Source organism: Helicoverpa armigera, chromosome 30 (assembly GCF_030705265.1).
Source record: "Helicoverpa armigera isolate CAAS_96S chromosome 30, ASM3070526v1, whole genome shotgun sequence".
Lineage (NCBI taxonomy): Eukaryota > Metazoa > Arthropoda > Insecta > Lepidoptera > Noctuidae > Helicoverpa > Helicoverpa armigera.
Genome location: NC_087149.1, coordinates 871431 through 895869, shown reverse-complemented (window position 1 = coordinate 895869; position 24439 = coordinate 871431). Strand labels below are relative to the sequence as shown.

General features: G+C 39.3%; 3 protein-coding genes across 6 annotated transcripts in view; 2 read left to right on the top strand and 1 right to left on the bottom strand.

Moving 5' to 3' along the window:
* Positions 1-934: 934 nt before the first annotated feature.
* LOC135119145 (serine/threonine-protein phosphatase 6 regulatory ankyrin repeat subunit C-like) lies at positions 935-2874 on the bottom strand. Its single transcript, XM_064042870.1, has 3 exons — positions 2539-2874; positions 1587-1778; positions 935-1186 (listed from the first exon to the last, which is right to left on the bottom strand). The coding sequence occupies exons 1-3, from the start codon at positions 2587-2589 to the stop codon at positions 1001-1003; spliced, it is 429 nt and encodes a 142-aa protein (XP_063898940.1). The 5' UTR covers positions 2590-2874; the 3' UTR covers positions 935-1000.
* Positions 2875-8511: 5637 nt separating this feature from the next.
* On the top strand, positions 8512-18174 carry LOC126056167 (translation initiation factor eIF2B subunit beta). The gene is made up of 10 exons (XM_064042921.1): positions 8512-8736; positions 9466-9552; positions 10183-10315; positions 10955-11074; positions 11673-11849; positions 12588-12683; positions 13335-13433; positions 14315-14415; positions 15960-16052; positions 16520-18174. The coding sequence occupies exons 1-10, from the start codon at positions 8651-8653 to the stop codon at positions 16590-16592; spliced, it is 1065 nt and encodes a 354-aa protein (XP_063898991.1). The 5' UTR covers positions 8512-8650; the 3' UTR covers positions 16593-18174.
* A 1700-nt stretch (positions 18175-19874) lies between these two features.
* LOC110382425 (E3 ubiquitin-protein ligase arkadia-A) overlaps positions 19875-24439 on the top strand; it is a 54223-nt gene continuing 49658 nt past the window's right edge. For 2 of the 4 annotated variants that reach the window (XM_064042917.1, XM_064042918.1), the window contains exon 1: positions 19875-20807. In XM_064042917.1, coding sequence (XP_063898987.1) covers positions 20713-20807 — 95 coding nt within the window. In that variant the 5' untranslated portion in view covers positions 19875-20712. The remainder of the gene's footprint in view (positions 20808-24439) is intronic. The other 2 variants (XM_064042920.1, XM_064042919.1) reach the window with 1 other exon arrangement.

Below are 24439 nucleotides of genomic sequence, written 5' to 3'. Positions count from 1 at the left end.
ATGCGCGGCGTGTCGCCAGCTGTTGCGCTCGGCGAGTGCGAGCGCGGTGTTGCCGTGAGCGTCCAGTATGCTGAACTCCTGCACTCCTACAGTTACACCGCGGACAGCTCACCTCGAGCCTCTCAGCGCATGCGCGGCGTGTCGCCAGCTGTTGCGCTCGGCGAGTGCGAGCGCGGTGTTGCCGTGAGCGTCCAGTATGCTGAACTCCTGCACTCCTACAGTTACACCGCGGACAGCTCACCTCGAGCCTCTCTCAGCGCATGCGCGGCGTGTCGCCAGCTGTTGCGCTCGGCGAGTGCGAGCGCGGTGTTGCCGTGAGCGTCCAGTATGCTGAACTCCTGCACTCCTACAGTTACACCGCGGACAGCTCACCTCGAGCCTCTCTCAGCGCATGCGCGGCGTGTCGCCAGCTGTTGCGCTCGGCGAGTGCGAGCGCGGTGTTGCCGTGAGCGTCCAGTATGCTGAACTCCTGCACTCCTACAGTTACACCGCGGACAGCTCACCTCGAGCCTCTCAGCGCATGCGCGGCGTGTCGCCAGCTGTTGCGCTCGGCGAGTGCGAGCGCGGTGTTGCCGTGAGCGTCCAGTATGCTGAACTCCTGCACTCCTACAGTTACACCGCGGACAGCTCACCTCGAGCCTCTCAGCGCATGCGCGGCGTGTCGCCAGCTGTTGCGCTCGGCGAGTGCGAGCGCGGTGTTGCCGTGAGCGTCCAGTATGCTGAACTCCTGCACTCCTACAGTTACACCGCGGACAGCTCACCTCGAGCCTCTCTCAGCGCATGCGCGGCGTGTCGCCAGCTGTTGCGCTCGGCGAGTGCGAGCGCGGTGTTGCCGTGAGCGTCCAGTATGCTGAACTCCTGCACTCCTACAGTTACACCGCGGACAGCTCACCTCGAGCCTCTCTCGCATGCGCGGCGTGTCGCCAGCTGTTGCGCTCGGCGAGTGCGAGCGCGGTGTTGCCGTGAGCGTCCAGTATGCTGAACTCCTGCACTCCTACAGTTACACCGCGGACAGCTCACCTCGAGCCTCTCTCAGCGCATGCGCGGCGTGTCGCCAGCTGTTGCGCTCGGCGAGTGCGAGCGCGGTGTTGCCGTGAGCGTCCAGTATGCTGAGCGATGCGCCTGCGCTGAGTAAAGTCTTGACATTCTCGAAGTGGCCGCGTTCTGCTGCTATGTGGAGGGCTGTCTGGAAGGTTGGATGAAGGTTAGTATGGTAAACATAAGATAAACTGTTTTCCTGCTATCTGAACACTCAAAAACTACTGAACCGAGTTGGAAAATTATTTGACCGTTGGGAAGGTACTCTATCCCTGGATTACATAAAGTATATTTAATCCGCATAGGGAAAGATGCTCTCACGGGCGCTGATGAAACAACGGGAAACAGCTAGTATGACATTAACACGCCTGTCTTCGTCATATTGACAAGGTTAGATTTATTTGTATCTAGCCTACCCATTTACCACCCATGGCTTCAAGAAAACATTTTTTTGCTTTCTAGTTTAATATGGAACAGGCGTTATTTCGGATTGAGTTTTCTGAGTCTCTTCAATGTATTATTAACTTTTCAAAGCCCTGTCTACTCACCTTGCCCCCAGTAGCTTCATCAGACTTAGCATCAATCTCAGCCCCGGCAGAGCAGAGCGCAGACAGACACCGAGAGCGCTCAGCCAGTGCAGCTGCATGCAGTGCACTGCGGCTGCTGCAATCCCGAGCGTTGACATCAGCACCGCTTGAGAGCAGCTCTTGGAGTAGCTCTAGGTTATCCCATAAGGCTGCCTGGAGATGAAATGAAGGTAGGTTTGTAGGGAGCTATTTGAAAGTGCTGTCTATACTTATGGAGAGGGAAACTAAGTCTAAATAAAAGTCACACATTGTTCATTGTTTTAGTAGCTTAGTGTGCAGAAAGTACACTAAATAAATAAAAATGATATAATACAGAGAATACATATTTTTGCTTGTTTGTTCCAACACTCCAACACTGCTGAACCGATCTGAAAAATTCGTTAGCTAGGAATAACTACCCTAGGGACTTACATGAAACAGTGGGAAGTAGCTGTCTATTATAAAGTTGAAAAGTTTTAGCTATGGGATAGATTTGAAAGCCTATTTATCAAGGAATACTAGAGCCTAATTTTAACTGGTGAAGGTGAAAGATAAATGTAATCCTCATTATTTAGATTTGATTATAAAGAACTACATGACATTTAAAAGGAATGGAAGGAACTTACTTCTTACGTCTACTAGATTATTTCTAAGTTATCCAATCAACCTCATAAGTCAATATTATAAGAGAATGGAACACATAACAATGAAATAAAATCGTTTATTTTGGCTTGCAATGTTCAAAACATTTTTTTTTAAGAGTTTCCTTAAAAATCCAGGAATTATTCGATGACTAACATCTTAGCAAAGACTTAATGCTACATTCTAAATTTAAAATACATGATCGCGACTTCCCTGACCGCGGTAAAACCCAGCCTTTCAATCCATCACCTAGAAAATAGTAAGCGGAGTTTTCACCACATATCTTACTCACCTGATGCAGGAGGCGGCCTTGGAAGTTGTCCTCATCCGGGGACAAGTCCATTATACAGTTTGTAACAAGAAATACACAAGTAAAACCGACATTTCCGGCCTAAACAACCACTGAAGCGTTACGGGAGGCCTCAAAAGGAATTACGGGTTTACACATGAAAATGTTCACTAACACTGCATTTAAAATACACAGTTACGTGCACCAATAGTTTTTCTGTTTCGGCATTGCGGATGGGAAACGTTAATTAGTGTTAAATTGCAAATTAAATCGCGATTTAGTTTATTGATTTGTTTGATGACAGCTGACCTGAGTCGGTGACAGCTGACAGCCAGTTGAATGACAGGTAAACACTGCAGTGTTCCCATTGAGTGTTCCGAACGCGAAGTTAGCAATTTTTCTGTTTTTTACTGTTTTGTTAATATTACAAAAGTTTGTAAAAATATCTCATGTACATAAATATTTCATAGCACTGTAGCCAAGGATTTAAATAATATCATTTATTTTCCACTGCGCTAAGAAAATACTTGTAAAAATAAACAAGATTCGTTCGGAACTTACATAGAATTTCCATACTTTATTTTACCCTTTATTTTACTTTTTTTTGTTTGTCTGAATAAATGTTTTATCTATCTATCTATCTACCCTTTGGCGTCAAGTTTCTGGCAAAGTTATGTATTATAAAGTAAAATTTTGCCACATCATATTTTAATTACCAATAATTAACTTAACATAACAGAAAATCAAGTTCTCAATGTCTTTTTTTACCATACTTACTTAATTTTTTTTTCAATTTCTCGACGAAATATATTTTAATTTTCTTGCAACTTTATCAGACTACCCTCAACCAAATGTCTTCTCTCAGAATGGAGGTGATATACAAACATTGTTCAGCTTTAATTTACTTTGCCGAATTTAATTTAAAAATGCATCGTGGTACTAGTTCTTACCAAGAAGAGTGGCAGAGACAGGTATCTAGACGGGTAGACAGCCTGTTTGTTGATCTCCCAAGTAAGTTTTTTTTTTCTATCTGTTACTACCACATACTTACATTGACTGCGCAGTTTTGCACGTCATTTTAACTACATCATATTGTAAAGCTAGAACATCCACCAACAAGGTGGACAGACGACCTTATAAAGGTCGCCGTCGACGCTGGATGCAGATCGCCGCCAACAGGTATCTGTGGAGATCTAAGGGGGAGGCCTATGTTCAGCAGTGGACGTCCTATGCCTGAGATGATGATGATGATGATGATTGTAAAGCTTGAGAGTTTGTTTGCTAGAATGTGCTAATCTCAAGTAGTACCAGTCCGACTTTATAATATTTTTGAGTTTTAGACCTCAATCGATTCACACTTGAACCCCGAAACTTTTAATCTGTACCAAGAAAATGAAGAGGATTTTTTTTTTGTTTTGTCTGTTTGTACCCAAAAGGTTTCCAAAAAACTGAATCGATTTAGAATATTCTTTCACTGTTAGAAAGCTACACCCTTCCTCAGCCAGTAGTTTCCACGTGTCGCAAGTGAAACCAGCCAATCAACGAATAATAAAAACTTTATTTTCAGTTCTATCTCCAGTCACTGAAGAACCCTCGGATTTGACTGATAAATCACTAATACTCCACGATGACAGGTCTGATAGTTCCACCAGGTCCGTCAGTCCTCTGCCCCCCCTCATCATTGAAATACTTCCTAACAAACATGATGAGCCTGAGGAATATTACGTGAAACTTCAGAAGAGAATGATCAAGGTATACCGAAGGCTGTTCGTTGAAAATAGAAGCTTAAGCAGTGGTGTATACGATTCAGATTCCAATGGCAACTCTGATCTTGACAGTTTCGACTATGACGAAAGAGAGTTTGATGGCAATGTTCGAGACGTTGAAAATAGAACCTTAAGCAGAGGGGTTTACGATTCAAATTCCAATGGCAGTTCCAATCATGGTGGTTTGGACTATGAAGCTAGAGATTTAGAACACAATGTTCGGAACGTTGAAAATAGAACCTTAAGCAATGGTTTATATGGTTCAAATTCCAATGGCAGTTCCGAACATGGTGGTTTCAACTGTGAAGGCAAAGATTTAGATGGCAATGTTCGTGACATTGAAAATAGAGACTTAGGCAGTGGTATATACGATTCAAATTCCAATGGCAGTTCCAATCATGATGGTATGGATTATGAAGCTAGAGATTTAGATGACAATGTTCGGGACGTTGAAAATAGAACCTTAAGTGGAGGGGTTTACGATTCAAATTCCAATGGCACCATTCCAGTGGCAGATTATGGTGACAATGATATTAATAATGGTACGGATAGTAATGATTCATATTATTCCGATGATTATGAAGCTGATTTCGAATCGGTAGATACAACTATTGAATCTTTAAATAGACGTGGAATAGAAGATGCTGAAATGTCAAGACCTGATGATAAAGACAGGCAAAGTCTAGCCCCTACTGAAATTATAGATACTGAAGATTTATCAAACCCTAATTTAGTAGAAATAGAAAGACCGAGAAATGTTCAAAATGTAATTTTTCCAAAAGATTTACATAATGCTAGAATAGATGAAGATGATAATGAAATGTTACATGAAGTTAGTAGCAATGACTTGAATGAAAGTCATCAAAGAAATGATTTTGAAGAAATAGGTGCAGAAGCATCTAGAAATACAATAAATACGGACTTGGTTAATGATGATAATGAAATAGAATTAAATCAAGAAGATATAGAAGCTGAGGATTGTGACGATAATGATTTGAATGTCACTGAGGTGGTGACAGATGAAAATACAGAATGTCAGAATGAAGAAACTCTTTCTAGTGCAGGTGAGTCACCAGTCCAATTCAGATCTTTGTCTATATTGGATGCTATAATCCTACTATCCTACTAATATTATAAAGGTGAAAGTTTGTGACAATGTATGGATGTATGTTTGTTATGCTTTCACGCGAAAACGGCTGGACCGATTTGGTTGAAATTTGGTATGTAGATAAATTATAACCTGGATTAACAAATAGGCTACTTTTAACACGTTCGCGTGAGCAATCTCATTTTTAAATGTTGGTACTGTGGCGCACCTTTTTCGCACACAAAATTAAACCAAGTCTTAAGACGTCCCGTCGTTATACGTAGTCTTATAATCTGTGTTATGTGGCGCAACGTTATTTCACGTCCGACGTCTATAAACGTTGTCGCCACCACATAGGTCTGACATGGTCCGTCAAAATAAATATGACAATCTAGAGGCCGTCGTACGACGTTGGGCCTTTTCATACTTATATCAATACGACGTTGTAAGACGTTGCTTACGCGGACGTGTTAACAACACACTTTGCGGGCGAAGCCGCGAGCGGAAGCTAGTTGTCTATATTGGTCGACCGCACATGCCGTGACTGCATGAAAACATTTGATATGTAAGGGCGACTGCACGTGCTGCTGCCGCTTCGATCCAAAACGGACTCATGTAAATACATAAACCAGTAGTGCAGCTACGGCCAATTTTATGCAGTCGTGACTTTTCAGCTTCGTAAATATTATTAAATTAAGTACAGATAATTATTAACCATTTCAATCTCTTTCAAACCAGATACAGACTACAGGCAAATAACAACCATAGCTCTAGTCCACGTCGATGGTACAAAACACCACGAAGATAAAGAGAGTACAGTATATGAAGAGTCAGTTAAAAGTGTGATTCTACCCACAAGGCCGGTTGTGAGGACTGCTGCTCGTAGTGAGGAGATGCAAGTGGAGTTCGAAGATGTGGTGAGAGTGGAAGACAATGAAGGTAAGACGTCATCATCAGCCTTTTTATCGTTCCACTGAGCACAGACGTAACGGGTAACTGGGTCGAGGAGGTCAGATAGGCAGTCGCTTCTTGTAAAACACTGGTACTCAGCTGCATTTGGTTAGACTGGAAGCCGACCCCAACGTAGTTGGTAAAAGGATAGGCTGATGATCTATGATGCGCTGAGAACTTTGAATTAATTGCATAACATCAAATTCTAGTTTGCAAACTAGTTGTAGCATGGTTTTTATTATTTATTTTGTTTTAGAAATATACCTGGGTGATGATCTCAGACCTTTTAAATTCACTGTTTTTACGATCTAAAGCTATTTTTAGCCTTTTATTCTTATTTTATGTTTTACAATTTAAATTATTGCATAACACTTAGGTATTTTTAAATTAGATTCTAATGTGCTGATGCACCTGTGTACGTTGTTTCTTGCTTATATTGACATATTTTTTGCTTCTGGCGTTCATTTCACAACTGTTTCTAGGCGGATAAGATAGCAAGAATTTATTAAGCTCATTTCTCGGAATCTTATTCATCGTTCTGAATATTTGATTCAGAGCTAAAAATATCATCCTATGTTTATTATCTTTATATCTTATACTTATTTATTTACTGCGAAAGTAACTATGTCTGTCTGTCGCGCTCCTATGCTAGAACTAATGAACCTATCTAAATTAAATTTCGTTCCTATATAGTCAAGCACCTTCTTTAAAACTCTCCCAACCTGTCTATTTGTCCGTCTGTTTTACAACTACGGAACTTATTTTCATGCGATCCTCACCATTTCTTCTGGTAATCAAGAAGTTAGCTAGTAGGAGGTAGGTAATTACACATTTTCTTTAACTTTCAGATCCACCCACAATCTTACCTGACTTGTCCTATCAAGAATCTTCAATCGAAGAAATAGAACAAATCAGGTCTGGAAACCCAGATTTATCTCAAGAATCTATCTCAATATCCCATTATCGCGACTCGGAATCACTCGAACCAATTGCGTATATTGAGACACCCACGGATAAAACGTCATCGGAACAAAATGGCGTCGGTGGACAGTTAGAATTTGACATTTCTAACGACATGCATGAAATTATCAGTTATAATTTCAATGAAAGTCGAAAAAGTAGTAGTAATTCAAGAAAAAGAAAGGCCGATTTAGATAGTAAATCGGTGCAGACCAGTGAAGTTTCTGCAAGGGATTATTTTGATGGGGAAATCTTTCTAAAGGGGGCAAAAGTATTTCGGCTTTGCTCTTGTAAAGATCATGTTTGTCACTAATTTATTATCATCTAATTATATTATAGAAGTCCATTTAAAGACTTATTAAATCATATTTTATCCAGCATTTAACCTGAACCACCTACGTTGCAAATATTTTAAATTGTTTCAACATTTTTTATGAATTATTTTGAAATCATGTATTTACTTAAGTTTAGATAGTTTTACTTGTTATTCTTTTGTTTTTGTTTGAAAAATCATGGATTACACAATAGTAAAATAAAGGGGAATTTACATAATTATTATGATTGTTTTGATTATAAATTGAATTAATTGTACGATATGTTAATACATATTTTTTTATTTAAGAATAAATCTTTTATTTGAATACCTACCAATTGCATTTTTTATATAATATCTGAAGCCGTGGACACCGCCGGTTAGACCTTTTCGTGTATTGTGGTGCCGCTTAGGTAAGAAGACAAAATATTACGGTTATAATTAGTATTGGAACCTATGTGGACCAATGATTTAAAGATTGTGGCAGGCAATGGTTAATCTGTAAATATACTAATCTTGTACAATGTTTATGACCTAGATGCCACTCCACAGAACCTAGTACCTTACGGGGACATGTTATCACTCCTCTGCTTACCGCAGTCGGGTAAACAGCAATCAAGTGTTCTATGTTTAGGTTGACAATGGTACGGCATTGACAGACGATGCTTTGTACTTTAACATGTTGCAAGAGCCTTCACACAGGTTCAATGATTTTAATTACATTACTCAAATAAATATGCTAAAATGCTTGTGGTATATAATAGTTACTGCCCAGCTGGCTAATCTCCTTATATGAGATCAGCCGCCTTGGCTGATAATCGGCCAGGAGGACATGCTTAAAATATAATACATTTTTAATATGGAATGATCTCGTCACATTTTTTTTTTGACAAATGACAAGTACATTTGACAACGTCAAATTGAGGTTATGTTGTCAAATTCGCGAACCAGCTATAATAGCGTTATTTTTCTGTTTTATTGCATGAATTTACATTAAATCTTTATTAGAAGTAGTATCTTACAGTGCAGTTAGTCAAAATGACCCCATCAAAATGCCCTGTGAAGGAATTAGACGAGAAATACGTCAAGTTAATTGGCAAATTCGTCTCTGACATTAGAAATGGGTATGTTGTATTATCATCATATTTTAACAAAAATATTGGAATTAACCCCATCTAATCAATTAAAATCTATTCTAAAAGCTAGATACTTTATAGTAGAATGCTCATACAGTTTAAGTTAGCAATATTTGTGTCAGAAACTCGAAATATATGAAGTTTTTTGAAATGTCTGCTATTGCATCAGAATTCAAATATTCAATGTGTCAACAAGCTAATACCTACTCTATAACATACTATAGATAACATTGTTATGTTCTTATAAGTAAATATATGTATTTATACATTCTATAACTGATTGTGTTCTTGGCAAAACTGAACCAAACTTATTGGCCAAACTACTGAACCGATTTAATAAATTCTTTCACTGTTGGAAAGCTACACTATCCCTGAGTAACTTAGGCTATATGATATCCCGGAACGGGCAATAGCCCTCACAGGACCGAGGTAAACCTGCAAGAAACAGTTACTCTTAAAAGTCAAATATTTATTAATAATTTCCAATTTTTCAATCAAAGGCAAACCGTCTCATTGACCATATATTTAAACCATCCGCTGGTCGTACTTAGGTACAGTCAACTTCAGGTCAGTGGTAACAGTTTTATAGGAAAATACGTACTTATTACTGTTGAGTTAAGGTGCATGACAGTTACCACTGACGTGCAGTCTACTGTACCTTTAAACAGAATATACCTTAATCAGCACATTTTTAATTGCAATATCTGTTATTTCCAGGAAATTACGAGGCACAAATAACATTGCTTTGTCAATGGTTACGTTATTGGAGACAATTATAACAGATTCTCAGAATGCTACAGCTTTGTAAGTATTTCAACAGCCTACCTATATTATTTCTATGTCTTGTGTTTCATCATCAGCTTCTGCCTAGCCTTTTCCCAACTATGTGGGGGTGAACTACCGGTTTAACAGGATGCAGCTGAGTGTTTGCCATCATAAGCTAATATTTTTTGAGTTTATTTGTACATTTATACAGCTATTTCTCAGGACCTGGTCCTTTTTCATGTCAATATTACAAGAAGACAGCACCCCAAAAACGCCCCCCTTTCACTACTTCCTAGTGCTATGGCTGGAAAGAAGAAGCGGTGAAGAACAAAGTTTTCAGCAACACAGCTGTCTATCACACTGTTTTGGTTGGAAGGGGGCCCCAATATAGTTGGGAAAAATCTTGGTTGAAACGTGGTAGAGTGGAGACCACAGACTAGCAAGCGCAGTGTAGGACGTCCACCAACAAGGTGGACAGACGATCTTATAAAGGTCGCCGTCGACGCTGGATTCAGGTCGCCTCCAACAGGTATCTGTGGAGATCTAAGGGGGAGGCCTATGTTCAGCAGTGGACGTCCTATGGCTGAGATGATGATGATGATGATGAAAATCTTTGTCACCAAAGACCTAAAAAATCCTTGACATATCATCATGTTTTTTCCATTCCAGTGAACTCTGTGGCACAGTCCGTGCAGTGGGACGTCACGTATCCTCAGCGTTACCACATGAGCTGGTTGCCGCTAACGTGGCCCGGAGAGTGCTGAGAGCTATCCGGGACGAGAATAGGGCTCATGCTAATCAGGTGAGGAGTTCTTTATTGAGCTGGTTATACAATACATGGTTTCTTTGGTATATTGTGCACATATTCTAGCTACTGTGAAGTCACTGGTTACATCACTATTAACTCTCCTATGTATTTCTTTATGTACACTCTATGTACTCCCCTATGTATTTCCTTGTTTACACTCTACATATGTACTCCCCTATGTATTTCTTTATGTACACTCTATGTACTCCCTCCCCTTCCTATACTCCCTATGTACTCCCCTATTTCTTATTTCAATGTACTCCCCTATGTACACTCTATGTATTTCCTTATGTACACTATGTACTCCCCTATGTACACTCTACGCACTCTTCATCCTCCTGCCCTGTTGCCAATTTTATTTGTGGTCGGCGCAATATGTCATCCTCTTCCATTTTCCCCTGTCACTCGTCATACTGACACTCACTCCCTTCCTATTCATGTCATCTTTCAGGTAATCCATCCATCTTTTCTTAGGTCTTCCTCTTCCTCTCCATCCATCTACATTCATACCTAGCACACACTGTTGCATGCATATCATCCCTCCTCATTACATGCCAATACCAATTGCAATAAAATGAACTAAACAAAATACTAAAATACAATATTCTTTCAAGTCTGTTTTTAACATTGCAGAGTATAGAAGGATCAGGCGAGAGTCTCCAACGCCTGGTGCTGGCCGCTGGCTCCCGTCGCGCCACCCTGGGTGCTGCACAGCATGACTTGAGGGAACCATTGAGAGACCATATTGCTGAGGTAAGGGGTACATAGATTTTGGTAGACTGATGTTTAGGTAAAGATGAAATTTGGAAATTATGGTATTGGCAGAATGTTTTGTATTGTTCTTATATGGGTACAGAGAAAAACAGACACACATTGCAATCGTTAAAAGTATTTGTAGTATGTACCTCTCTCTTAGTCTCTCTCGGATGCGGTTTTCTTAGTTAAAAGCTTGTTTGGCCCAATTAGTTGAAATCTCATATTATTTTGAGATTAGTTACTGCGTCGTGTGGTTGTGGTTGCGTCTATCAAAATCCGTTCAATCTTTTGCATATGAAGAAGTTACAAAGATCTGCCTAGCTTTTTCCAACTATTTTAAGGTCGGCTTTCAGTCTAACTGGATACAGCTGAGTACCAGTGTTTTACATGGAGCGACTGCCCTATCTGATCTCCACAACCCATTACCATTACCTGGTCAACCCAATACCCCTTGGCTAGACTGGTGTCAGACTTACTGGCTTATGACTACCCGTCTCTAACCAAATATCTACTTACCTGTTGTACATAATCTCTCTGTGTCCATTTATGTGTGCAAAAAAAATAATAATATGTACCTATTTCTTTATCATTACAGCTCCGAGGCGAAATAGAATCCAGCATATCTTCAATCTGCAGCCAAGCTCGAGAGCACGTCCACGCAGACGAGCTGATCCTCACTTGCGGAGGCAGCGTGGTGGCTGAGCGGTTCCTCAGGGCTGCAGCACCCAGGAACTACAAGCTTATACTGGCCACAGGGCCCGACACCACACAGGTAGTCACGTCATCTGGCTGGACGGTTCCCAAGTGTCTTCAGGGTCCAGTCTCGCTGGGATGGTGTTTTACAATCTGCCTAGCCATTTTAACACGCTTATATTAGCTTCACTTGTAACTATGTGTGTAGGAAATGTATGTAGGAAAATCTTGGAACCTTAATTTGACCCACTTCCCTTCCTCCCGTCTTTGCACATTTATTTTATTTATTTGGCTCACCAACAATTGTTTACACGATAAAAATCTATCAGTTCTGATGACAATACATGACTAGCTAAGAAACGTCATTACAAATCCAATATGGCGGCCTCCCCAAGATGGCGGACTGGCTGTTACAAATCCACCCCCATGATATGGGTATTAAATGAAAGGGTTTCCTGTCAGTAATACGAAAAAAATTGTCTTGAGACTTCAATCTAAAAAAGTAAAAAATAAAAATAATAGTTTAAAATACTTAAAAACGCTTTTAAAAATAACAAAATAACTTACTATTAAGCTTGCTGTTTCTAAAGCGTCTTCGCACCATAAAGCAGTCTCGCTAAAACTAAACGACGAGTACAGAAAATATGTTGGAACTAAAATGTGTTGGTTTTGTACAAATTGGATAGCCGTTTTACAACCTGCCTAGTCCTTTTACAATCTAGCTGGCCGTTTTACAATCTGGCTAGCCGTCTTACGATCTGCCTAGCCGTTTCATCATCTGCCTAGCTGTTTTAATATAAAATGTTGTATATTCCAGAGTCACGCGATGGCGAATCGTCTGAGCGCGGCCGGCGTGCCGGTCACTGTGATCGGCTCCGAAGCTATATATGCTGTCATGTCAAGGGTTAATAAGGTATGTAATTTACAAACAAGATATTATAAAATACCTGTAAACCTGAAACTTGGTTTAATGGCTCCTTTCCTGGGCTACACCCGTGTCCCGTGGGAACTACTGTCAGTACCGAGATAAAATATAGCCTATGTTATTCGGGAAGAGTGTAGTTTTTGAACACTTAATTTTTTGAATCGAGTCAGTAATTTTGGAGCCTCTAGTAAGGTACAAACAAACAATTTTCTCCTGTTTATTATTTTAGAGTTCAGTATAGACTATAAAGATTTCTTTTTATTTTTTGTTGCGCTAAAAGGCACCGAACAGGCAGCAGTTCCCATGGGATGCGGGTGAAACCACGGGAAAACGGCTAGCATTGAAAAAAACGACGTGTTTGTTTGTTTGACTTGTAATGGAACTGAATGTATTCAAAGAGAACACAAAGTCACGAATAAAATACATAAAATTGCGCTGGGTTTACCATTTACATATTACCTGCCTTCTACTACACTCCCTATAGGGATAAAATATAGCCTTTGTTACTTGTAGATGATATAGCTTTCTAAGTGTATCTTTTTCAACCAAACAAAACTAAAAATTCTTTATAATGTTAGGATAGAATAGATGATACATCCTTTCAAACTTTCTTACTAATAAAAAACTTATATATTGCAGGTGATAATAAGCGTGAAGGCGGCGCTGAGCGGCGGCGCGGTGTTCGTGGCGCCCGGCATGCACGCCGTCACGCAGGCCGCCAAGCACTTCAGTGTGCCCGTACGTATATATTTATTTTACATAGATATATTCTTAACTAGCTGATCCCGAGAACTTCGAATCGTTTAAATCTTCCCTCTACAAACATTTTAAGACTAGAATAAGTGAAATCGGCCCAGCCATTCTCGAGTTTTAGTCAGAAACGAACCACAATTCATTTTATGTAATAAGATTATGAACATCAATTTAAATAAAAAAACGAAAGTATTTAAGAGTTTAGGTAATACAATTAGCGATCTTATCGCTAAATTTTATTAATTTTTTGCCATATTTCAAGCAATTAGAGCCCATAGAAAATTTAAATTGCTTTCCTAGGTTACATCAAGACCTAGTAGGGTAATACTTCCTGCAACATGGATAAAAATGTAGCCTATATGTTAGGCTAAAGTACTGCAAAGATTCATCAAAATTTGTACAATAGTTTTTAACAAGTAGAACATATGTACATGCACACATACTTGCAAACTTGCGATTTTATTATATCATCAGAAGTAGTAGATTTAATTAAAATCTGGTGTTCATTCTGAGGATTTCCTGCTTTCTACAACCTCTCACAGAATTGGTGAAATCTTAAATACATTAAGGTTCCGTACTGCAAGGGTAAAATGGGATCGTATTACTGAGACTTTCCTTTTTGTTTGTCATTAGGCTTTTTCTCACGGACCTTGATAGTTTTAAGTTCTTAAAAAACTAGAATAAATGAATATTTCAGAGGGCTCACATATAGCAACGTGACTTTTTGCTCATTTTGTAAATGGTATTGGTAATAGATTTTATTTTGTAACGGTACGGTCGCACTCGACCTGTTTCTGACACAATTTTAAGTTTTCAAGTTCTTTAGAGTTTCTATAAACTAATATAATATTCCTACAATATTCCAGGTGCTAGCCCTAGCTCCGCTATACAAGCTGTACCCGGGGCACGGGAACTACGCCACCATGGTCAACGGGCTAGCCGCGCCACACACTGCCATCTCTTATGAGTAAGTTTATATTATAATTAATATAATATTACAGGTATTTAGCTTTAGATCCCTTATACAAGCTGTACCCGGGGCACGGGAACTACGCCACCATGGTCAACGGGCTCGCAGCCCCACACACTGCCATCTCTTATGAGTAAGTTTATATTATAATATTACAGGTATTTAGTACTAGATCCCTTGTACAAGCTGTACCCGGGGCACGGGAACTATCATCTCTTATGAGTAAGTTAATTAATATAATATTACAGGTATTTAGCTTTAGATCCCTTATACAAGCTGTACCCGGGGCACGGGAACTATCATCTCTTATGAGTAAGTTTATATTATAATATTACAGGTATTTAGCTTTAGATCCCTTATACAAGCTGTACCCGGGGCACGGGAACTACGCCACCATGGTCAACGGGCTAGCCTCGCCACACACTGCCATCTCTTATGAGTAAGTTTATAATATAATATTACAGGTATTTAGCTTTAGATCCCTTATACAAGCTGTACCCGGGGCACGGGAACTACGCCACCATGGTCAACGGGCTCGCAGCACCACACACTGCCATCTCTTATGAGTAAGTTTATATTATAATTAATATAATATTACAGGTATTTAGCTTTAGATCCCTTGTACAAGCTGTACCCGGGGCACGGGAACTATCATCTCTTATGAGTAAGTTTATATTATAATTAATATAATATTACAGGTATTTAGCATTAGATCCCTTATACAAGCTGTACCCGGGGCACGGGAACTATCATCTCTTATGAGTAAGTTTATATTATAATTAATATAATATTACAGGTATTTAGCATTAGATCCCTTATACAAGCTGTACCCGGGGCACGGGAACTATCATCTCTTATGAGTAAGTTAATTAATATAATATTACAGGTATTAGCTTTAGATCCCTTATACAAGCTGTACTCGGTGTGAAGCTGTTATGAGTAAGTAAATTAATACCAACAACAGCAAATAAATAAACAAATAAATTAGTATTGTTTATTATTTACAACATTACATAATAGACTTGTTTTATAAGTTTAAAAACTTCTTACAACTATTGCATCAGGATTAATAATTGTAAATCATTTGGACAACCTAATGTACATTATGGATGTAATGAACGATATAGACATGAAATATTATAAAAGGAGTATATCTATATTGATACTTATATTATAAAGAGAAAAACAGTTTTTGTTTGTATTTTTTTTGTACCCTAAAAGCTCCATAACTACTGAACCGATTTTATAAATTCTTTCACTGCTGAGGAGCTACACTACAACGGGGCGATATAGACTACATTTTATCTGAATGCGTGATGCTAGCTTCCACGTAGCTTCCACGGGAAGCTTCTTTCACCGGTTTAAAAATAAGCCTATGTGTTACTCTGCTGCGCCCTGTAAAACATAGCCTAGCCTTCCTTGATTCCCTATCCAACAGAAATAATTCTTCTAGTCGGTTGAGTGATTTTTAAGATTAGCTCGTTAAATACATAAAATGCATTCACACATACTAAGTTAAATATTATTTTGCCTATTCGCAGTCGTCCGGAGACAGCGAGTGCTAATGTGCACGTGTTCGCGCCGCAGTATGACTTCGCGCCGCCTGACCATGTCACACTGTTCATTACTAACTTGTAAGTACATATTATATTGTTTTATTTTCCTACTTCCCGAAAATTAGGTACACAATTCTTTTTTTTACATTAAAGTACATACAAACTTAGAAAAATTGCATTGGTACTTGCCTGACCTGGAATCGAACTCGCACATATTTGAGAGGTTGGTGGTTTACCCACTAGGCCACCATCATTTCCCTAGCCTTTTCCCAACTATGTTGGTGTCGGCTTCCAGTCTAACCGGATGCAGCTGAGTACCAGTGCTTAACAAGGAGGAACTGCCTATCTGACCTCCTCGACCCAGTTACCTACCTGGGCAACCTGACACCCCTTGGTAAAACTGGTGTCAGACTTACTGGTTTCTGATTACCCGTAACGACTGACAGCCGGGACCTACAGTTTATAGTGCCTTTCGAAATAATGTTTGCCATTTAATTACATAGCTATTATTAATATTTCTAATATTCCTATTTCTATATTTTCAGAGGCGGCAGCTCACCATCATACATGTATCGGATGGTTTCCGAACTCTATGATCCGAATGACAACTGTTTGTAAATGTATTTAAAAAATTTGATATAGGGAAGTCTGCTTTAACCCTACAGAAAACAAAAAAACTGGGCAAATGCGAGTCGAACTTACGTATGAAGGGTTCCGTACCATCATCATGTCCCGAGCCTTTTCCTAACTATGTTGGGGTCGGCTTCCAGTCTAACCGGATGTAGCTGAGTACCAGTACTTCGAAGGGTTTTGTACCATTATCTATAAAACAAAAAAATACAACATGTTTGTTGTATGGGATCCCCCTAAAATAGTAATTATATTTGAATTTCCAGTATTTGTTGCCTCAGGTAGTGTCTCATGAACCGTAATAGTAAGACAGCTGAAATTTTCACAGATGATGTATTTCCATTGCCACTATAACAACAAATACTGAAAAATAGAATATAATAATTATTTCAGGTACTATTTGTTCGATATTAATAAAAGTACGGAACCCATCGTGCGTCTAATTCGCAATTGGCCAGTTTTTTCGCTTTCTCAGCAATTTTGTTCGTCAGGTTAAAGCAGGCTCCCACTTCGTATAAGTTAGCTCATCTTCGATAAAGATCGTAAAACTTCGGATGATTTCGGGAACTGTGAAATGGGTGTTCCGAATTATAACTCGCTACGAGCACGACCAGTAATATTTGACTTTGCCCGCGTCTTAATTAATGTAATCTAAGAGATTATTTTCGGAACACACTATAAAATCTCTTCGATGTATTTTTTTCTAATTCTATTGACGTATTGATATTGTGTAGTGGAGAGATCACGGACTGTCAAACGCAGTTTAAAGGCTGTTTCCAATTTACGATCTATCTTTTTTATGGGGCTAATGTCAAAATTCTATAGTTATCGGCACGAATCTTCAGCTCTGACCTACATCTGCGCAGAAGTGATTTATTAGCAAAGAACCAATCCCGAGTGACGGCTATGACGCGATGCACTGCGGGCCAATCACCGCTTTAGCCCGCCCCCGCGCCTCACTTCATACCACAAAAGGGACACAATAAATTACTTCTGCTCAGGTGAAGGTCAGAATAAAGAAATAATTGATAGGATATTGGGAGCGGCTGTAGGTCGGTTTCCAATGAGATGGTAGGACGATCAGAGTTCAGCATTCGTCCTGTTGTGATGATGATAATTGATATTGCGTTTACAACGCTGGGTAGTAGATAATTTTACTGACAATCTATTTTGAAATTCAACTTTTATGTGTATGTACTTCTATGTGTTTCTAATAAAAACATGAAATAGTCAAATAAATAGTTTCGTTCTCGCCAAACATTTTGTCGTCCTGTTTTTGACACCGTTTAGCGAGAACTTATACCGTCGTACCACAAAAACGTTTAAACATCTGTTGAACACTAGTCTAAAAAAATACAGACTATGACGTTGGAATAAGGTCCGTTTTGCAGCCAATTTTTTTTAGACAAGTATTCAACAGATGTTTAAGTTTTTGTAGTAAGGCCATTGATGTTTAGAAGTTCTATAATAAATAATAATGCTGGCTCAATGTTTAAATTGTAAGTAGAATTGTCTAAATTATACACTTCCCATGTAAATAAATTGTATAATAAAAGAATTTTATACAAAACTTGTAGTTTTTATTATTTTAGAAATCCTTCTATCCCAATATTATTTGTGGTCGGCGCAGCAAGTTTTCTTCTTCCATACTCTTCTATCTGCTGTCATCTCATAAGTAGGTAATATTCTTACAGATACCAGATGGTAACAAGAAGATACTTTGGCTATTTTCATCCGGGTGCAGAAAGTTGCTCCCTTTGAACGCGAACCTCGGTGATAAATTAGCTTGCTTGCATTGCAATAGTTTACTTATAACTAAGAACATGTAAATGTACATAGGTGTGTCGACGGCGCTCGTCGTCTACGCGCTCCTCAAAGAGAGTCAGCAAAGCCCAAAGCCTTCCGTGTCTATGCTTCCGTGGCTGCGGGATTGTACGCGCTCATTACCGCGGCGCTGGTACATAAAGGGTATAAGAAGGAACATGGTGGGTTTAGTCAGTAAGAGTCTGACACTCCCTCACGCTGCACCCACAGCGGAAGCTGTCATTTGATGATTTCCCATAAAAAACAGGTGTAAATAAGTACATGAAAAAAATATAAATGTCGTGACTAGTATAAATATAAGATAGTATAATGTCGCACGTTATAAATAATTCTTGTCGCTTCGTGCCTGTTATCTTAATAAATTAACAGGCAATTAGCTCGCCACACGTAATTAGATATAACTATTTCACACTGCGGGCGTGTGGTACCTACATATTTACTATACCAATGCAACTTTTCTAAGTACATCTTAGACACCAATGACTGTGTTTCAGATGGCATGTTAAACTGTAGGCCCCGGCTGTTATTGAATTCTCCCGGGTCTAAGGCACCTTCTCTCTCATTTTCAGCTTAATTGGTCCAGTCGTTTACCCGTGACCAAGGGATATAGAGATTCATTTTTATGTATAGAGTATTATATACCTAGCTTGACTATGTACCTGGGTTGAAACTATGTATCTGATAGAGATCTGATATAACTTTTTACAAAAAAATATTAAACAAACTACTGCTTAAAATACTATTTCAATGGATTATGTTACTGTTATTTTTGTGTTCTCAGAGTTATAGCTCAATTTTATTTTCAAACTGTGTTCTAAAATAAAAATCATATCCAGATAGTTTATCTTAAGTTACCTATTTACTACCCAAATGGTGGATATACCCCCCAGAAAGTTGGATATGCTTCGTAGCCAAGCTTAAATTAGTGATAATTGCATTATTTATCACCCATATGACAGAGAGCAAATGCGGTCAAGCATAAATAGGAGTTGTGATACTCCAGGGAAATCTATAGTCCGCCTTTTAAACCAAGCTCAACCACTGTTGGTGACAAAACGTATTAAAAATACCGTAAGTTCAGCGGTGCCCGTTATACCAGATTTAACCCGCAACGACTCCGCTTCTGTTGCAAAATAAAACGAAATTAAGTGAAAGTCGGTCTCGACGTTGTGTCATCAAAAATAGCATCGCACTGCATGGGATGTAGGCGCCATCGAGACACGCACCGCGCCCAACCATACGCCCGACGACCGGCTCGCTCGCTCCCATTGGTTCGAGAGAGACGACAACACGTGCTCCACTCGCGAACAACTTCACACTGCACTATGTGCGTCATGTTGGCTGCATTATAATAACAATGGGCGGGGTCTTTTGTATTTACAGCGCTTTACCGCTTTAGCAATACGCTCGTCTAATTAGTAAGAGAGTGGTTTCGCTGAAAACAGCGCTATAAATGTCGGGACACGAGTTGTGTAAACTTTTTTTAATGAGGCTTACGTATCGGTCGTCCGGACTGGGCGCATAGCGTTATATTATCTCGGATTTTTTCTTGAAACTGTCGGGTTTTTGCCGTTCCTGAGTTCTATTTCTTTCGAGGAAAACTGTTTTGTGTTAATAGTGTACGTTTTGCGAGATTGTGGTATGCGCCAGTGCGTGACGACCGAGTCGAGATCACCCAGCCTGATTCACATTAATTATGTGAACGGTGACGAACCATTTTAAGTGCGCGATAACACGCCCGTTGTTCTCGGACATCCAGGACATTTTATTATTAGCCTGCAAAGAACTCAAGTGCGATGCATATGTGCCGCTAATATAAAATCAATACTGAGTGAACTGTTAATCCTTAGTGAACTTTACACTGTTTTTATTACCTGCAACATATTGTTTGTCGTCAAATATTAATTGATAACCGTGTCGTTCAGTTTCGTTGGACTTATTAGTAACAAAAAAAATATTTTTAACAAAATGCTAAACTTGGCGGTCGTTTTTGAATCTAGTGCGTGGTGCGTCCACTAGGCGGCGCTGCTCACATAAAGACTTCGTGCGCTTGCGTGAGCTCAGTCCGCGCGAGCTTCGCGTCGTTGCAGTAGGTTCCAAAACAAGAGCGTAGGGCTCCGTGGGAGTCCCAAAAATAATAAATTAAATAATCCCCGTGCTTGTAAAAGTGTCGCAGTGCAGTGTGCCAGTGTTGTGTTGTTTGGTGATAGTGACGCGAAGCGGAGCTCGCGGCTCCGCCGTGTCGGCGCGGATCGATACGACGAAGTGGTATGGCGCAGAGGACATGAGCCAAGGAGGCTCAAGGAGGCCCTACTCGCGCGGGGGCCCGCGTTGGCACCCGCGCTACAAGGACTACTGGGACTACGAACAAAACTATAGGTACCTAAACTTAGTACACACGTATGCGTGATGAGCATTATTCATTTGTCACGTCGCACGGCGCCTTACGTGCTCGGCTGGGTTTGGTACGTGACGAATGCATCCTACGATGCGTTGAGCATGTTCTGATCCTACACAGGTCACCCTCGTGGTGGTTATGTGCAGCAAACGACCAAAATGTAGTCCGTTTACGTCATTTCATTGCAGTTTACGTAACTGTTGGTTAAGAGATCAGAGAGGCCTGTTATTTCCATAATAAATGAGTGTTCTCGGGTAGAAACGTAGTGCTTACAATATTATATTGACAGTCAGTATTTCCTGCTTCGTACTTGAAATTGACGCGATGTGTTCTTGAGAAAATGTGTTGGAAATGTTTGAGAATCTATACAGATGTTTTAAAGGCATTTAATATTTATGTTTTTCAATAATCTTGGAGACTTGATTGTCATTTTCACCTTCCTAAGTTACTGATAATTTTGTAAGCTGTTTGATTGTAATTCTTTATTTATTTCACTGGTATATACTGGCAGTAAGTTCCTAATGACCCAAAAAACACAAAAAAAGATATTAAGTCTCAATTTCCACTATCAGTTTTTTAAGTAATCATTTGATGAAACACTTAAAAATAAACATAGCATTTTTTTCCAAAGTATTTATGGGATCATATATTCATAATAATCAATATTAATCTATAATAGGGAAATATACATAGCATTAAAACAAAATTGATGATCACATCGTCTAAACAAATCATTATTATTTATAAAAACAAAGAAACTGTATTTTAATTATCAAAACTGGTTTCATTTTAATATCTATTCAATGTGGGTACACTGATATCACTTTTATCATAAAACATAAGTTCACGAACAATCATCTATACAATATTAATATAATAAAGAGGAAATTCTTTCTCTATTGGAAAGAAAGAAGAAGAAGAAAGAAAAACTATTTATTAACACAAGCCATACATACACATAGGAATAAACAATATAAAAGTAACAAAAGGTTGCGCCAAATAGGTCCAGTTCAGCATTATGCCAGACAGCTAGTGTCTGACGCTGGTTTTCAACTGGACCTATGAGGACCTACGAGAAAGCTACACTCTCCCTGAGTAACATAGGCTATATTTCATTCAGTTGATCTCTTTCCGGTTGTGTCGGATAGCCATCTCATCGGGTCATGAGAGTGAAGGAATAGGGAGTGCACCTGTGTCCACGCAAATGCTCGTGCACTATAATATGTCCTGCGCAGCTGGCTGATCTCCTTAAATGAGAACAGCCGCCCTGGATGCCATTATTTAATTCAGGTACAGGAATAAGTTCCCACAGGAAGCCAGCTTGTGGCTAAGTCAAATCTGTTCGGCACACTTGAGTATTAGGTTAAGCAATGCTTGCTGCAGGGCATTGGATGGGTGACCATCTTGTCATAATGAGTTCTTCTGTTGTTTGGATGGTACTACAAACTGTAGGTCCCGATTGTCATTTGAACATCTATACCCATAAGTCTTACAAAAATCTACCTTCAAGTATTGGTTTGGCTGGGTAACTGGGTTGACGAGATCAGATAGGGCAGTCACTTCTTGTGGCACACTGGTACTCAGCTGCATCCGGTTAGACTGCAAGCCAACTCCAACATAGTTGGGAAAATACAAGGCAAGATTGTTGACCTTTTATTGAATTTCTAACCAAATGGAGTATTCACATTTTGGCTATCAACACCAACACAAGAAATAAACAATAGTATATTTTCACAAAATCAGTTGTTATGAGTCATAGTTAATTAATTTATTCTTGCAATATGTTGAACCCACATGCTTATTCATGGTGGTTCTTAGCAAGGTAAAGAAATTATGACTCAATATTTCACAAAATTTGTTAATTCTAGCGGGAAGTCCGGAGACAGATGATCTTACTACAAAAACTTAAACATGTGTCGGACACTTGTCTAAAAAAAGTTTGGCTGCAAAATGGACCTTATTTCAAGGTCATAATCTGTCATTTTTTTACACAAGTGTTAAACTGATGTTTAAAAGTTTTTGTGGTACGGCGGAGAAAGTCTGATAAGCAATCTTACAAAGGATTATCCTGTTTCCTGGGTACCTGGGTTGAAGAGGTCAGATAGACAGTTGCTTGGAGCCAGATAGACAGATTTTTAGAAGCTGACCTCAACATACCTAGTTGATGAAAGGCTTAGCAGATGAGTTTTAAGTATATGTATAGAAATGTAAGCTTAAAATATATTATAACTTATTGTAAAGCTGAAGACTTTTTTCGAAAACAGTAATATCAGGAACTACTGGACTAATTTGAAAAATGATGATGAGGATTCAGGATTCAGATGTTATTGCCACAAAACGTGACTGGTTTTTTGCATTAATTTTTAACACATAGAGGCAGCAACCTCTTACTATACAGCTATGCCCTCTAAACAAGTATGTAAATAATTCCGACTAATATTATAAAAACCAAAAATATGTTTGTTCGTTTCCACCTCCAAAAAGCTCCAAAACTACAGAACAGATTTGAAAAATTCTTTCACTGTTGGAAAGCTACACTCGTCCCGAATAACATAGGCTATATTTTATCCCGGTACGGGCAGTAGTTCCCACAGAAGACGGGTGCAACCGCGGGATATAGCTAGTAATATAATTAATGTATGATTTTAGGCTAGTTGTAGGTGAGTGAGGGTCACCACGGAAGCTTGTGGTGACCACGAATAGACGCTGATATCATTATAATAGATAAAAAACCTACACTAAAGTTAATTACACAAATGTTAATTTAATAGTACTAGATGTTTCATGCGGTTTCACCCGCGATTTTTATTGTTTTAATCATAACTTTATGGTGGTTGCGCCGATTTTGATGAAACGTATGTAAGCCTGTTGGTAAACCAGCTTTCAACTTAAAAAAAAATGTATCCATATCAGGTCACACATTTCATAGATAATGCAACAGACAGACACACATACCTAGTTGTCACATCCCATCTTTTAGCCCAGCCTAGGGCTGCCATCTCGAATTTCGCCAAACCCGGACAAAAATTAAAAAAAAACCGGACATTTGGCGTAAATCGCATTTTTTCCCCGAACGAGTACGATTTTTTTTAAACAAAATAATACCTTATTTGTAATCCATTTACTATTAGCATATTTAAATTCAATGAGGTGCTTCCTTACATGAAAAGTGTCCGGGTTTTCCCCGGACACTTCTTGAAACCCCGCCCGGACGGCCCCCGGACGGCCTCCAAACGAGGACAAATCCGGGGAAACCCGGACGGATGGCAGCCCTAGCCCAGCCCATCTTTTAGCTTTGGGAGTAAAATTACCATATTTGACAAATCATTGTATAATGATTCTAATACCTGGATAGATATCAAATCTGGGTAGATTTTGCCTTACGCATACGAAAAACACCATGTTTCAATAATAATCTAAAGGCTCCATATACCGAAATTAAGGTCGCTATTATAACAAAAGTAGACAGAACCACGACAAAATAATAGTATGTATTTTAAGCTGTCGGTATTTGCCAAAAACATAGTTTCATAGATAGCGGCACCTATGTAAAGTTCCTTATCTAGTAGATATTTTTAACACACCGCATAGCAAAACCCCGCCCTAGGTAAAC